This window comes from Clytia hemisphaerica, unplaced genomic scaffold (assembly GCF_902728285.1).
Source record: "Clytia hemisphaerica strain Z4C2 unplaced genomic scaffold, Clytia hemisphaerica genome assembly, whole genome shotgun sequence".
NCBI classification, from domain to species: domain Eukaryota; kingdom Metazoa; phylum Cnidaria; class Hydrozoa; order Leptothecata; family Clytiidae; genus Clytia; species Clytia hemisphaerica.
The window spans coordinates 329278-343381 of record NW_027103956.1 but is presented as its reverse complement, the minus strand read 5'-3'; the positions used below and the strand labels follow the sequence as shown (position 1 = coordinate 343381).

General features: G+C 34.3%; 1 protein-coding gene across 1 annotated transcript; it reads left to right on the top strand.

Moving 5' to 3' along the window:
- Positions 1–71: 71 nt before the first annotated feature.
- Positions 72–6530, top strand: LOC136810145 (exosome complex component RRP43-like). Its single transcript, XM_067066714.1, has 11 exons — positions 72–152; positions 1087–1123; positions 1541–1604; positions 1795–1868; positions 2130–2175; positions 2371–2476; positions 2819–2864; positions 3051–3147; positions 3348–3468; positions 5438–5544; positions 6176–6530. The coding sequence occupies exons 1-11, from the start codon at positions 136–138 to the stop codon at positions 6292–6294; spliced, it is 834 nt and encodes a 277-aa protein (XP_066922815.1). The 5' UTR covers positions 72–135; the 3' UTR covers positions 6295–6530.
- Positions 6531–14104: the final 7574 nt, after the last annotated feature.

The window sequence follows — 14104 nt, the reverse complement described above, 5'->3', positions numbered from 1 at the left end:
TGACTACATTGACTTCCTTATTATTCTGGCTCCTCTCCTGCAACTTCGTCTTACACTATCATCTTTTCTTTCTTCAGAGAAACACATCACAAAAATAAAAAAATACAAACCGGACGGTTAATATAAAGACAGAATATGTTACACGATTTCAAGTAAGTATTGGATTCAGAACCGCACGATTGGAAAGCCGTTTTCCGTGCGATTTCTTCTGTACGTGTAGGCTTTTTCATCGCCATAGGCCTTCTTAACCCTATTCGGCCTAGGGGGGGGGGGGGGCTGTTTCTGTTCGGAGGTCAAATTATTGGTAATGATTCCTGAAATAATAGAGCTTTTGCCATGAAATATTCTGTAAATTCTTAACTTTTATTTAGCTTCAAAATAAAATAAAATTTGACACCTAAAAATTTTCACACCTTGAGCATGATGACATTTCTGACAGTAAGGTGTCACAAAAATTGACACTTTTCCAATACAAATTTATTTTTTATGTCAAATATATCGTTTAAACCGTAATTTATTGAATATTTAAGATAAAATAAGCAATTTGAAATTTAAAAATTTTTGGTTTTTGCTCACTTTGCGCATGATGAGTGACGTCATCAGAAAAATTTTTCGTCAAAAGTTACCTTATGTGACAAGGATCTTGTTTGCCAAATTTCATCCAAAAAGACCCACTAGATCAAAAGTTAATGGGTGGTACAGGAAAAGCCCCCCCCCCTTAGTTCTGAACCGCCCCTAAATACCTAGGTTGAATAGGGTTAAAGAGATTTCGTGTCACCTATAACCATTAGCTTGTAGCAAACATTATCTAAAGGATTGAACAGAAAGACAGTTTAAGATCAATCACTGGTGCCCTAATCACTGTATCGGTTTTTACCGTGTGTTCCGGTAATGTTTTGTTAAGATTCGAATATTTGCATAACTTAACAAAACCTTTATTAGAGGCGTGTGAAGTGTACCCGGAACTTTCTTTATTACAGAGCGTCATTTTATTAAAAGACTTATAATAGAACTCATCGTCCCTGCTTACTTTATATTTACACACGATGAAATTATATCACTTTCACTTTCTTCTTCTAAATTTAGGACAGCACAACCGATCGAATTCTACAAACACTTCTTGGTATTCTTTAAAATCTTTATTTTACGCACTATGGTTTAAGTTCCCTCTTTCGTTTCTGAGACACCCAGTGCTACCTTAAAGGGAACTAATTTTGGCGAATTCGGCGAAAAACTCGGTTCTTTCCAAATTGAAATATTGCTGGCTCAAAATTTACCACTAATTTTCTCTAAAACACAAATTTTCAGGCAAAAAGAAACTGATTCACCCTGTCTTTCGCCAAAATTAGTTCTCACCGAGTTAGATAATTGCTTTAAAATAAGTTCTCGCCAAATTTAATGCCAAATTAGTTCTCTGAAGGTAATATTTTTTATCAATAAACTATTGTTTTTGTGCCAACAATTGTAAATTTCTGCTCGAACATGTTGCTATAAATGCTTTTATGTTCATGTATTACTTGTTCATTCTCGTGATTTACAGAAAGAAAACGTCAGACCTGATGGAAGAGAATTACTTAAGTTTCGAGATGCGCTGTTAAACATCGGTAAGTTAAAAAGACCTCGTAATACAAATTATAATTGCGTTATGCGTAGGAAATGGGCCCCAAAAACCTTCTCTATCTCCAAAAACCTTCTGAAACCCCATCGTAGAATCGTAGCTCGCTCAAATTGTTCGCACTCCACGTGCATACATACTTACTTTGACTCTTTCATTCTTTCATTTTCATTCTATAGGATCAATCAACACAGCACGTGGGTCGGCTTTGGTTCGTCTTGGTCACACAATGGTCATTTGCGGTATAAGTGCAGTAAGTTAATATGTTGTTGTAACACATTTTGTTTCGACCCCTTGCATATTAATGGTACTCTTATATAAATGTATAATTCAATGTCATAAGTAGCTCTTTTTTTTGAAATCAGATATCTGAACAATTTTTGAAAAGTAAAACGCTAAAATTATTCAATTTGACATTTTGTTTACACTTCTATCAGATTTTACTTGAAATTATGTTAAAATACATGGACTTGTTATAATCGTGATTTTAAATTATTATGTCAATGAATTTCAGGAATTAGCAGAACCAAAAGCGACCACACCAGACAAAGGATTTTTTGGTAAGGTTTGATTTTTGTATTTCATAGAAAAAGATAATTCAAATATATCACAATTGGTTTTTTTTTATAAATTCGGCTTTTATTGTACATAAAAAGCTCAATATTAAATACATATTAAATAGGTCGTGTCCGGCATTATAAACTTAGGATGTCTGCAAATAGGAAATTTTCAAGGAATATTCGTTTTCACCATAGTTCCAAATGTAGACCTTCCACCTTCTTGTTCGAATAAATACAGACCTGGCCCTCCATCTGATGATGCGCAGATTCTTTCACAATTCGTCCTTGATGTTGCTACTAAGTATTCATATCCCTTTTTTTTAATCTTTTCTACGTTTTTCAATTGTGCGTTGTGGGGTATCTAGCTTGACTGGTTGGCAAGGAGGATACCCTAAAACATTTAAAAAAGAGGTTTAATTTATAGTTGGGGTCTCTAGTGGTTTTCGACCTTATTTTAAATGATTTTGACCCCCGGTGGTATTCAGATTTGCGAGCTGATGGACTATGCCGGAATAAAACTCTAACCCCCGGTTTTTAAGCTGGTTGTCTTTTTTCAAATAATATATTTTGAACTTTGAATGTAAGCTTCTAGTGACTTTTGGAAGCTTCAACTTTGTTTTAATCTATCGATTTTATTTTTTAGCTCAGAAGTATTAAAGCTAGAGAATCTATGTATTGCTACAAAAAAGGTTAGTAGATCATTTTAATGTGTTTATTTACTGCCTTGCATTTAAAAACCCAAAAGAATAAATTTCAGCCTTTTGTTCTTTTGATGAAAAAATATACAGATATTCTCAGTTAATACAGCTCGCCGACCAGAATCTCTATTCACTTCAAATATGTATTAAAACATTTGTTTTTCGTTCTAATTTCAGTTAGCGTGGGTGATATATGCAGATATTCAATGTATAAGTCACGATGGAAATCTAAAAGATGCAATCATTGCTGCGCTATACGCTGCCTTGCGAAACAGTGAGTGAAGTCGAGTCTTTATTTAATTCGAAGAAAATTCCTGGTCCCTTGAAAATCGAATTAAAGAGAGAGTGATTGTATTTCGTTTCAAAAAATATTGAATGTCGATTTTTACTTTTTTTTTTCTAAAGTCACCCCTGATTCTTTATCTGTGCTGCTCATTGGTGTTACTTGCTTAAAAACTTTCTTTACTTTTTCAGCCAAACTTCCGACCGTTGAATACAACGAAGAAACAGCAGACGTTCAAGTCAAACAAGACCAACTTTTTCAACTTCCCATTCAAACGTGCCCTGTTTCTTCAACTTTTGCTCTCTTTCAAGAGTTAGTGTTTCAAACTTTTAGTTCGTTCTACAAACCATGCAAATGAACGAGATGAACAAAAAATCTCTACCTAACGATACAATTATTGAATGCTTGACTTGAGTGATGATATTGATTTGTCTGCACAGTAACCAGCCGAACTTATTGATGCTTTTTGCTCTATTATTTCAATCGAAGAAGTTTCTGTTAGGTTTCCAGGTTTTCCCTAAAAGTTTACTTCTGCTGGTGATATTTACTACAGTTACTTTTTGGACCTACCTCCGGGTGCCCCGGTGGAGGTCCTATGAATTAACCTCTGTCTGTTCGTCCGTTCGTTCGTTCGTTCGTTCGTTCGTCTGTTACCAGCTTTTCTCGAGATTGGCTCATTAGTTTTTTCTGATTTTTTGCACAAAGATGCAAAATGGCAATGGCCAAAATGTGACGGAGCCCGATTTTCGAAAAAAAATCATTTCCGGCCGAAAATGCCGGAAATATGCCGGAAAAACCGGTTTTTTGGCATTTTCTCAAGATTTCATCATTAGTTTTTTCTGATTTTTTGCACAAAGATGCGTATTAGCAATGCCCAAAACTTGGCCGAGTCCGATTTTTGAGAAAAAATTTTTCCGGCCGGAAATGCCGGAAATATGCCGGAAATCGCCGTTTTTCTGGATTTTCATTGGACTTTTTCCATATAATTGGTTGTTTTTTTCATTCAAAAACATTATTAATAGCAATGCCCACCATCAAGCATGTTTCAATTTTCAATAAAATAGATTTTTGAAGCCGGAACTTTCTAAAAAATTGCCGGAACAGCCGATTTTCGCCGGAAAAAACGGTATTTCTTGAATTTCTTGAGCTGTACTTTATATTCTTTCATGAAATTTTGCACAATGATGCAAAATGTCAATACCTAAATTGTGACGGAGCCCGATTTTCGAAAAACATCTTTTTCCGGCCGAAAATGCCGGAAATATGCCGGAAAAACTGTTTTTTTGGCATTTTCTCGAGATTTTATCATTAGTTTTTTCTGATTTTTTGCTCAAAGATGCGTATTAACAATGCTCAAAACATGGCCGAGTCCGATTTTTAAGAAAAAATTTTTTCCGGCGGAAAATGCCTGAAATATGCCGGAAATCGCCGTTTTTCTAGATTTTCATTGGACTTTTCCATATAATTGGTTGTTTTTTCATTCAAAAACATTATCAATAGCAATGCCCACCAACAAGCATGTTGCAATTTTCAATAAAATTGAGTTTTGAAGCCGGAATTATTTTAAAAGTAGCCGGAACAACCTATTTTCGCCGGAAAGACAGTATTTCTTGAATTTCTCGAGCTGTACTTTATATATTTCTATGAAATTTTGCACACTGATGCAATATGACATTACCTAAAATGTGAAGGAGCACGATTTTCGAAAAACATTTTTTTCCGGCCGAAAATGCCGGAAATATGCCGGAAAAACCGGTTTTTTGACTTTTTCTCGAACTTTCATTTTTAGTTTTTTCTGATTTTTTGCAGAAAGATGCCTATTCGCAATGCTCAAAAAATGGCCGAGTTTGATTTTTGAGAAACAAATTTTTCCGGTTGCCGGAAATCGCCGTTTTTGCAGATTTTCATTGGATTTTTCCTTGTATTTCTATGTTTTTCACACAAAAACATTATTGATAACAATGCTCACCATCAAGCATGATTCAATTGTCAATAAAACTGATTTTGCGACCAGAACTTCCTATTTATTTTTTCCCTACAACCCTTCTCTCTCCCCCCATCAACAATCAATGATGAATTTATTGTGTTGTGTATTTTCGTTAAATGCTATATTTTCTGACTGATTTTTTTCATTTTTCTTTTTGCATTGCTATCAATGCTAACTAACTTTCATCATCAGGTAGGTCCATTCAGCATGTTGCTTGTTTTGTAGATTTTTTTTCGATATTCTTATTTATCTACGGATGTGATGTCCCGTCAAGTTTCCTTTTTGCACTTTCAGTGAAATCTTACTCGCTGACCCGACCAACGAAGAAGAAGAAATTAGCAATGGAACGATAACTATCGTTGTCAACAGTGAAGGGAAACTTTGCATGGTCAGCAAACCAGGTATCTTAGATATGTTATATCCGAAATTCTTTGCATTTTATCTGACGTGATATATCAAATCGAGAAATCGAAGATGGTCTGACATTGCCACTTCTTCGATACAGCTATGCCTTTGGGAAATAATTATATAGGATCCCTATCTAAAACTGCAAGGTGTATGTATAGTCTTTGCAATGTCGACAGTGTCATTTTCTCTAGTCCAGTCTTTTCAGTAATATTCCTTCATAATGAGTTTGAACGGTTTCTTTCCTAACTATCGACGATATGCAATCCGTTATATTTCTAATCATATCTAACATGATATAAACTTTCTAAACTTTCTAAAGTTTCTTTCTGTAAAGTCAGACATTGGACAGAGTGACACCTGTTCGAAGGTGAAATCATTCTCAACCTCAATATACCTTATTACACGAATATTACTAGGCAAGTATTCAACGGCCTTGAAATTTCGACGATCTGAAATTAACACGAATTTTTCTGCTTTTTCAAGGAAACATCGGCTGGTTTTAATTAAGGGAGTTTTTATTAACACGAAATTATTCAATTCGTGTTTATAAAATGAATAGTAATATTTGTGTAATAAGGTAATGCAATACTAAATTGAATACCTCTAAACACCTCTAATATTCAGGTGGAGCGGAGATGAAGGAGGAGAAACTAAAAGTATGTATTCGAACGGCCTTGAAAAGACACGCGGAGGTGTTGAGCTTGGTCACTACAGCTCTTGGTGAAGATGAACCTGTAAGGTAACTCTTTATTACGAACGGGAATCTATTTGTTGGGTCACGCCAATATTGTTCAGCTGGTATCGATGCTGAAAGGGTAATTTCAAATCACAAACACTACCCATAAAGAACTAAAATGAGTAAACACCGTTTTGGAGTGGTGTTTCGCTCTAATCAGAGACGATTTATGAGACATATATTTTGGTAACCATATCATATTAAATCGATTTGTTAAAGCAAAGAAAATTAATGAAATTGAAATTATCGATGGCTTGTTTTGCTATATGTTTCAGCCGCTATCTGTTTTGTTTTTTTGGTAATTTGGTATGGCCGACAATAATTTTAGAAGGTTGTCTTGAAAGATGCTACTTCATAATATCTATCAACCAATTAAAGTAGATTGAAGCTGAATTAAGTTATGAAAACCCTTTCCTAACCACATGTAAGCCTTTCGGTCAACAAACTCTCAAATCCTTTTCCTTTAATCAACTTAAAAACAACAAATACTTAAATGAACATTTCTCATCAGGAAGTACTTACAGAAAGTGCCAACAGCTCACACAACCCTGCGCGCAACTTTTTGATAAACTAACATTTTGATTTCGATAAATTTTTATGTCAACAAGTAAACAAGAATGTAAACAAACCTGACAGTTCGGTAATCACCAACCACCGCAAATCATAGTTTTCCGGAATATCCGTCCCTTAGCTTAAGTCAACTGAGCTCTTTAGCAAAAAAGCTCTTTTAGCACTGTTTAATCTCTCATCAGACCGCAGAATAATGATTTGTTATTGAGGATTAAATTTTTTGCGACTTGTCAATGATTCTTTTTCGATTTTAGCGAATTGTAAACAAGGTTTTCCTTTTGAATGTTATTATGTTTGAAGTTACTCTTCCAATTAAGGTCTACGATGCATTGTTCCTGAATCAGACTTTTGAACTGTGCGCATTACGATTAGAAGTTTTTTTATTGGACCAAGTTTTGGGTGCTTCCGATTTTAGTGTAATGGTCTTCCATCGGGCGTTTTAGTTTGTAGGGTTTGATTTTAATGGCCAAAAGTGAATTGTGTTAGAGTGTCCAGTGTGTCAGTAGTACTAGTAGGTTAACTCGATACTTTTTTCTGGACATATGTATGAAGTGTGTACTAACAAGAGAATTATAAGAAGATTCTTAGAAAATCCTCTTTAAACATCTTATCGTTATAGACAGAATAATGGTTAAAGAGTTTACTTTTCCCGCTTTTGTTTGTTTTTACCGCATGTCGTAGAAGTCTCTCGATTTTCGATATCCTAGAAACCATCTTAATAGATCGAAGTATTTTCCTGTTTTGGTATGAGTTTCAAATACATTAAGCAAGACTCAGCACTCAGGTTGTATGCTTGTTGTAATTGTAAGTCATAAAAGACTGTAAGGGCTTTAACAAATTAAGGTCGCGGTGTTCTCAGTCGAATCTCGCAAATTTAAATGTGTAAATCTTTCCCACCAGGGGAAACCTTTATAAGATATTTCCTATAATTTGAATCTCATAAAATCTCTCTCTTCTCTTATTCGAACAAACTACGTAGATTTCTCATTTGAACTCTAAAGAAGGTCTGATTATTGTGAGAGATATACTCTCCTCCATCCTTCTGTGTATCTATCTGTTTATACTTGGAGATTTGGAGTTGGCATAAATAAAGGGAGAGATTCTATTGATAATGACGTTGGGCGGACTTTCCGTAATTAATGGAAAGATTTTAACTTTGTTTCACTTCTTTTGAGCTGGACTCGTGGCTTCTCCATCCCATACATAAAAAGGATATAACAACTTACCGAAAATTCTTATTCTTAATCATACACCACCAGACATGTAAATGCTATAAATGTTATAGAGGTACTTTTTGGCACTAACTTTGACAACATTTGCCAATTTTAGTAAAAGAGTGTTTTAAGATTTAAGTATAAAAGCTGGTCGATTATTTAATTTCTTCTGTGTGAGGTCTGAGGAAGTGTTTTAGGCTTAAAATAAGAGTCATTTCGTCTGTTATGCATAATATTCTTAGTTTAATAAAAGAACGGAGTTCTGCATGATACAGGAGAGAAGAGAACTTTGTACAGATAATTAAGATAACGATTATGTACTCATTATATAATGTAAACTATTACAGGAGCATGATTACTTTTTTATGAAAACAAAATTTCAATTTACGCAGCTGGATTGTGAGTTCTTTTCCAAAAAGTTGAACGAATTTCCATGGTTAACCTATTTAACTGATAAACGTTCCCATCGCTTAACTTACTTCATTAATCTCTGCAGCTGGATCTGTGTGAGGGCTTTTCCCTGAAATTGACGTATCCCACAGACTGAATTGGTACTATCAGAGACCATGGGAAAGTTATTGAGAGAAAAGTGACCGCTCATAGTTAGACCAGATTTGCGTTCCTCTAGTGTGTTCCAGTTCTTCTCGAGAAAATTGAGAAGACGGATAGAAAAGAAAATTCTAGTCATGAACCGTTATACAGTCTTTAGTTCATTAATTAAAGATCTGCATCATATGAAGCCGAAAATATCCTGTCTATCTCTAAAAATATATCGACATGTAGATCGGAAGGCTGAGTGATATATTAGTCCCAACAACGACTACTATGTTTTCTCCAGTTTGCCGTCACAAAACGGATGAGAAAAAGAGGTCTAACAGATCGCTATAATTATGAATAAACCTCCGAAATGGAAAAAAAAAGTATTTTGAGACCACTAACGACTTCCTTTGATATGTAATATAGGAAGTAAAAAAATTCTGTATGTTTTGGAGTGGAGTTTGGTGACGAGAGTTTATGTTTTTTTACTCTTTCCAATTAAGAATGATGACGATAATGGCTTCTGGTTTTCGGCTTTTCTTTTGCGTATGAGACCGCCTAATGAATTATAGAAATGGTCTGAGATCGAAGAAAAAAGGTTATTTTTGATGTATGTCCAGTAATTGATTTATGATGAAATCATGCCTCATGGTAATTTTGTAAAGATTGAAACGGAATAGGGGTTTGTGACTATAGTTCTGCTGCTAAGAAGAATACCGTCCTCCACCCATCAACGAGTAAGGACCCTTACTGCAAGCACACACAGCTGTAACAGAAATCAATTGAAACTTATATGTTCAAGGACTGCCTTCGATTTCCAGCTTATTATTAAGGAATAGGAAAATTTCTGAATTTCTGTATATTTGCGGTGTGTAGTCAATTGATAATTAAAGTAATTAAGAAAAATTGGAGTCATCTTAATACTTGCGTATGATAGTGTATCGATTTGGTGTGTATGATGGAATGATATTTCCGAATTCATAATTTTTAAGAGTTGTATTAAGATTAATTGATCTCCCTCAAAAGTCATATTCACCTCAAAGGTCTGTAAAAAGTTTTAAATGATATGATTTATATTATTTACAATTGAACAAGAATTACAGTAATTTACACTTCCCACCTTCTAATTGAATGTTTCCAAAAATTATCATTTGGGTCAGTCAGATACTATATGGGTGCTTTTAGTAAAATTTTGAAGCAACTGCCAGACGACATTCACAAAGATATTTGAAGAAAAGCTCTCAGTTTTGCTTGTAGTGCAGAGTAGTGTATACAGCTGCAGAGATTTTGGTGAAGCTACCTTTAATGCTGTCTCAAAGTAACATTTTTGAGCTTGAACGATATAAAATCAATTTGAAAAGGGTATTTTCCATTTTCTAAAGAATAGAATTTGTTCTTAGTTTTCGAACCAGTATGAGTATGTTCTTACACTTTGTATTTAAAAAAACCAAAAACTTTTTGTGGGTTCATTCACTACTATAGTCCGACGGATCATTTCGTGTGGTCGCTAAAATTTACAATTACACTTCAAAGAAACAGAATCACTGTCTAACGCTTAAGTGCATAGCAACCTAGTTGCTGTCTTACAATTCTAAATTATTAGTTTGCCCTTCCAATTAAAGAAATTAGATTTTCTTAAAACGACTGTAATGAATGGAGAGAAAAAATTTCACACCTTTTGCAAACTATTCAAATTTTATTTTCTAAAAGTACCCCAAATTATTTGTTCGTGTTCTCTGTTCATTTGATAAATGCATTCCCAGTAAGGTGACAATTAAGCTTATCAAATCTCTAGAGTTCTTTATAAGCATTAACTAGTATCACCTCTAAACTTGGTACCAACGTCACTCATCTTTGTACGAATGCAATATATATTACCTGCTTCAAGACTCCTATTTCAAAAACTCAGTTTGATACCTTTTTCACAGACCAAATCTTAGAAATCCTTTTTATTACTTTGATACTTGACATTAGTAATCAGTATTCGACTTGTTCTTACAGGCAACAGACAATCTAAAATACAAAGTGTGAAAAGCGCAGTTGTACCAATAAAGCTAGGTCAGTAGAGTCTCCTATTTCTTCATGAAATGACGTCATCAAAATATTCTTTTATAGAGTAAGAAAGGAGAGAAGTTTGCCCCTTTGTTTTTGAATGCGCCCCCGCCAATAAGTGACATTTTACGCCGTTGCTAGGTTAGGGTTTGAGTTTCAAGGTGCAAGTATTTTTCTTCATTAAACTCTGTTCGAAACACTGACTCTCACACAATATGGATTGTTTATCTTTTATATTGTCATGTTTCTCAGACCCCTGGGTTTATATTTCTTACTTGTTCCGTCTATTTCGCTGTCCCCTTCTCTTCTTGATTGTCTGTTTGTTGAAAGATAGACTCAAATATTATGCTTTCCATTTCATATGTTCTTTTTATACTGCATGCTGTGTAATGATGAGGTTTCTAGGTGAGGACAGTTTTGTGCAGTTTCTCAGGATGAAGATTTAGTAACTCTGTAACTAGATAATTGCAAGGATTGATGTTTTCCTTAGCTCTAGCCCGTGTAAAATTGTGACACTTTGGGTATTTACTAACCAAGTGTATTCTAATGGGAGATAAATCACATTAACAGAGGTCCTTGCAAATACTGCAAGTCTTTGATTTGGATAAGTATTGTAAAAAGAAAGAACTATTTTTGCAGCACACAGTGAGATGAAGGGCTAAATGCCTTACTCTGTAAATTATCAGTCTAAACGATCTTCACAGGTATTTTGTAGAATAAGAGAAAGTCTCCTCCAAGCATGCATAAGTAGAAAGGATTATGCGTATATTCTTGCAATTGCAAAAGGGTTCATATCAGCCCATTATTCAAAATTTATCAGCTACCTAGGTCATTTTGTTCCATTTTGTTTAACAAGAATTTTTCTATCCGATGGCTTTACAGACATAGAGTTTTATGTTACGGAGATTTCTATCTTTATTGGTCTCTAAAGTGTTATTAGAAAGTTGTTTGGAGATTTTACCTTAAGCTCATTGGTTCGTTACTACTACTAAAGTATCTAATCTTTTATCTGATGTCAAGAAAAATGAGTAATAACGACTATCACCACGGTACTTTTATTAGAACTGTGTATTTACAATACTTCCAATCGCACCTTGGTTTTAAAGGGGAACTAACGGCTAAATTTTCATTATTTTCACCATGTGATTTTATTTTAATGAATTTTCTGAAACTTTAAATATATGTCAGCTCGATAGCTTGGAAAATTCACAAACCTGTATATATAAAATCACAAATTTCAATATATCTGTATCGGTTTCTTATGTAAAAATCGTCCACAAGGTCTCTCCAAATCTTTCTTTAATAAAATGTGCATGATGTATTCTAAAAAAAAGTCATTCATGTCAAACAAAAATAAGCATGCAAGGTTTGCAATGTCAGGTATAAATGTATACATGTTTTTCTTTCATTTGGTATGGGCTTATGAATTAAATCAATTAAATATGAAATAGCAAAAATGGTTCATTCAGTAGGCGCTTACAGTAGCTATGAGTGACTTGTCCTTTCTGTTAAGCACTTAACAGCACACGTGGGTTATCTTTTGTTGAACTATACTTAAATTAGACGCACTTTCTAACTTTTTGCTTAGCAACCTCCAATCCAACGGTCTTTATTACTCATCTTATTCGTTAGTTCCACTTTCGATCTGAAAGATAAGTGCCTACTTTAAGAAATGTTATGCTAAGGTAACGAGTCATGAGTTGAGAAGTTGTCGCGTTATGAGACTAAAGTATTTATTATTCAGAGAGATTTTCTGTTTTGGGGTTTTTAAATAGTCGTTCGTTCGCGTGATACTATTTTGATACTTTCAAAAAGACTTGCTATAATTGTGTCATGTAAGGTTTATTTTCTCAAAGTTGAGGTTTTTTATACCCAGAGGGTTTCTTCAAGTGACGGTTAAGGTACTGAAATAAAAAAATAGTTTTCTCTTTTTACAAAAAATGAAACTAAAAACCTGATATCGTCTATCTACTTGGGAGGCAATTTCACTTTGGACCTTCAATAATAAATTTCGTGTGCAGATGAGAGAAAGAGTTCTATTTTTTATTGCAGCAATATTATATGTACTTTATAATGTGTTAATAGATCTGTATGAACAGGCTGAACGGAATGTTTGAGAAGATGTTCCTTTCATTTTCGAAATTTTAGAAGTTCTGTTTCGAGGTCTGTTAATTGTGTTGTTGAGGGTCAAGTTGTAAAGAAACTTCAGTAGAGTGTTTCAAAATCTTGAAAGACGCTCATTTTGTTAGATGCGGTTCAAAGTTATCAAGGAACGTTTTAAATTGCTTTATACTGATTATTGTAGTAGACTATATTTGGACGGATGTGTGAAAAAGTATACACGTTTTTTTTTTTATTAGAACACCTAAAATTTGGCTGAGCCTGGATGTGCTTATTTTTTTCAGAAATTTTCAGCCTAAAATGTTCTTAAATGCGTTCTTAATTTTTCAGACTACTCTAAATCGACAATATCATGCAAAATAATAAGCACTTAAAATTGGTAAAATTTGGACAATATTTGACTCTCGATTTTAGAAAATCCATCCCTAAGTTCAGTTAAAACTGCTTGAAAAGAGGAAACAATTGTAGTTTCTTGTCATTTTTTTCCAAACTGAGGCTGGGCATGTTCTTACGATGTTCTTAATTTTTCGACAAATTTCAGCATCAATGTTCTTATAAACTGGGTTCTAATAAAAAAAAAAACGTGTAGTTAGGTATATGGTCCTCGTGATGAAACTCCTTTAACATTTGAAAGCCAATCACAAATTGAATTCAGTTTCGATGGATTAATGGAGCTTTAGAATGTTTATTAGAAGCTTGATTTTACAGGAAGGTGTATACTTGTGAAGAAAATAGAGGATGAATTATCAGATTTTCATAGACAGGACTTGATTATTAGATGGTATTACGATAGAGGATATGCCGGATGAAGAGCGGGAATATCTAAAGAATGTCGCTTGCAGATTACGGGTTAATTGATTGAAATGGTCCGGTTTTGTTGTAGTTTTTTAGAAGTTTAGAAGACCATGTAGAAAAGATCTATAGATCAAGTACACGGAAAACACGGGAATCTCTCTAAAAAGAGGGTATGGGCAATACTTTCGTAAAGCCAGCCGGTAACTGCGTCTTAACATCTCAGAAGAACGGCACTTGCGATTGTCTTCAAACAATGACTGTGTGGATGGAGAGAGCAGAACAAAGCAGTACAACGTCGGATTATTGGTTCCTAGGCGTGTATGCATCACTCATATTTGCGATTTTACGGTTATTTAATAATAGAAAATTCTGGGCGTTCTTTACCGGTGAATTTGGCGCGAAATGCATAATGGGTAAACGGAATTTGGCGCGCGCGCCAAATATGAATGGATTTATTGGTAGGGCGCAAGAGAGAAAGGAAACTATGGAACAATTGTTCCAAACAGGGGAACAGAGTGTTCCAAGGCG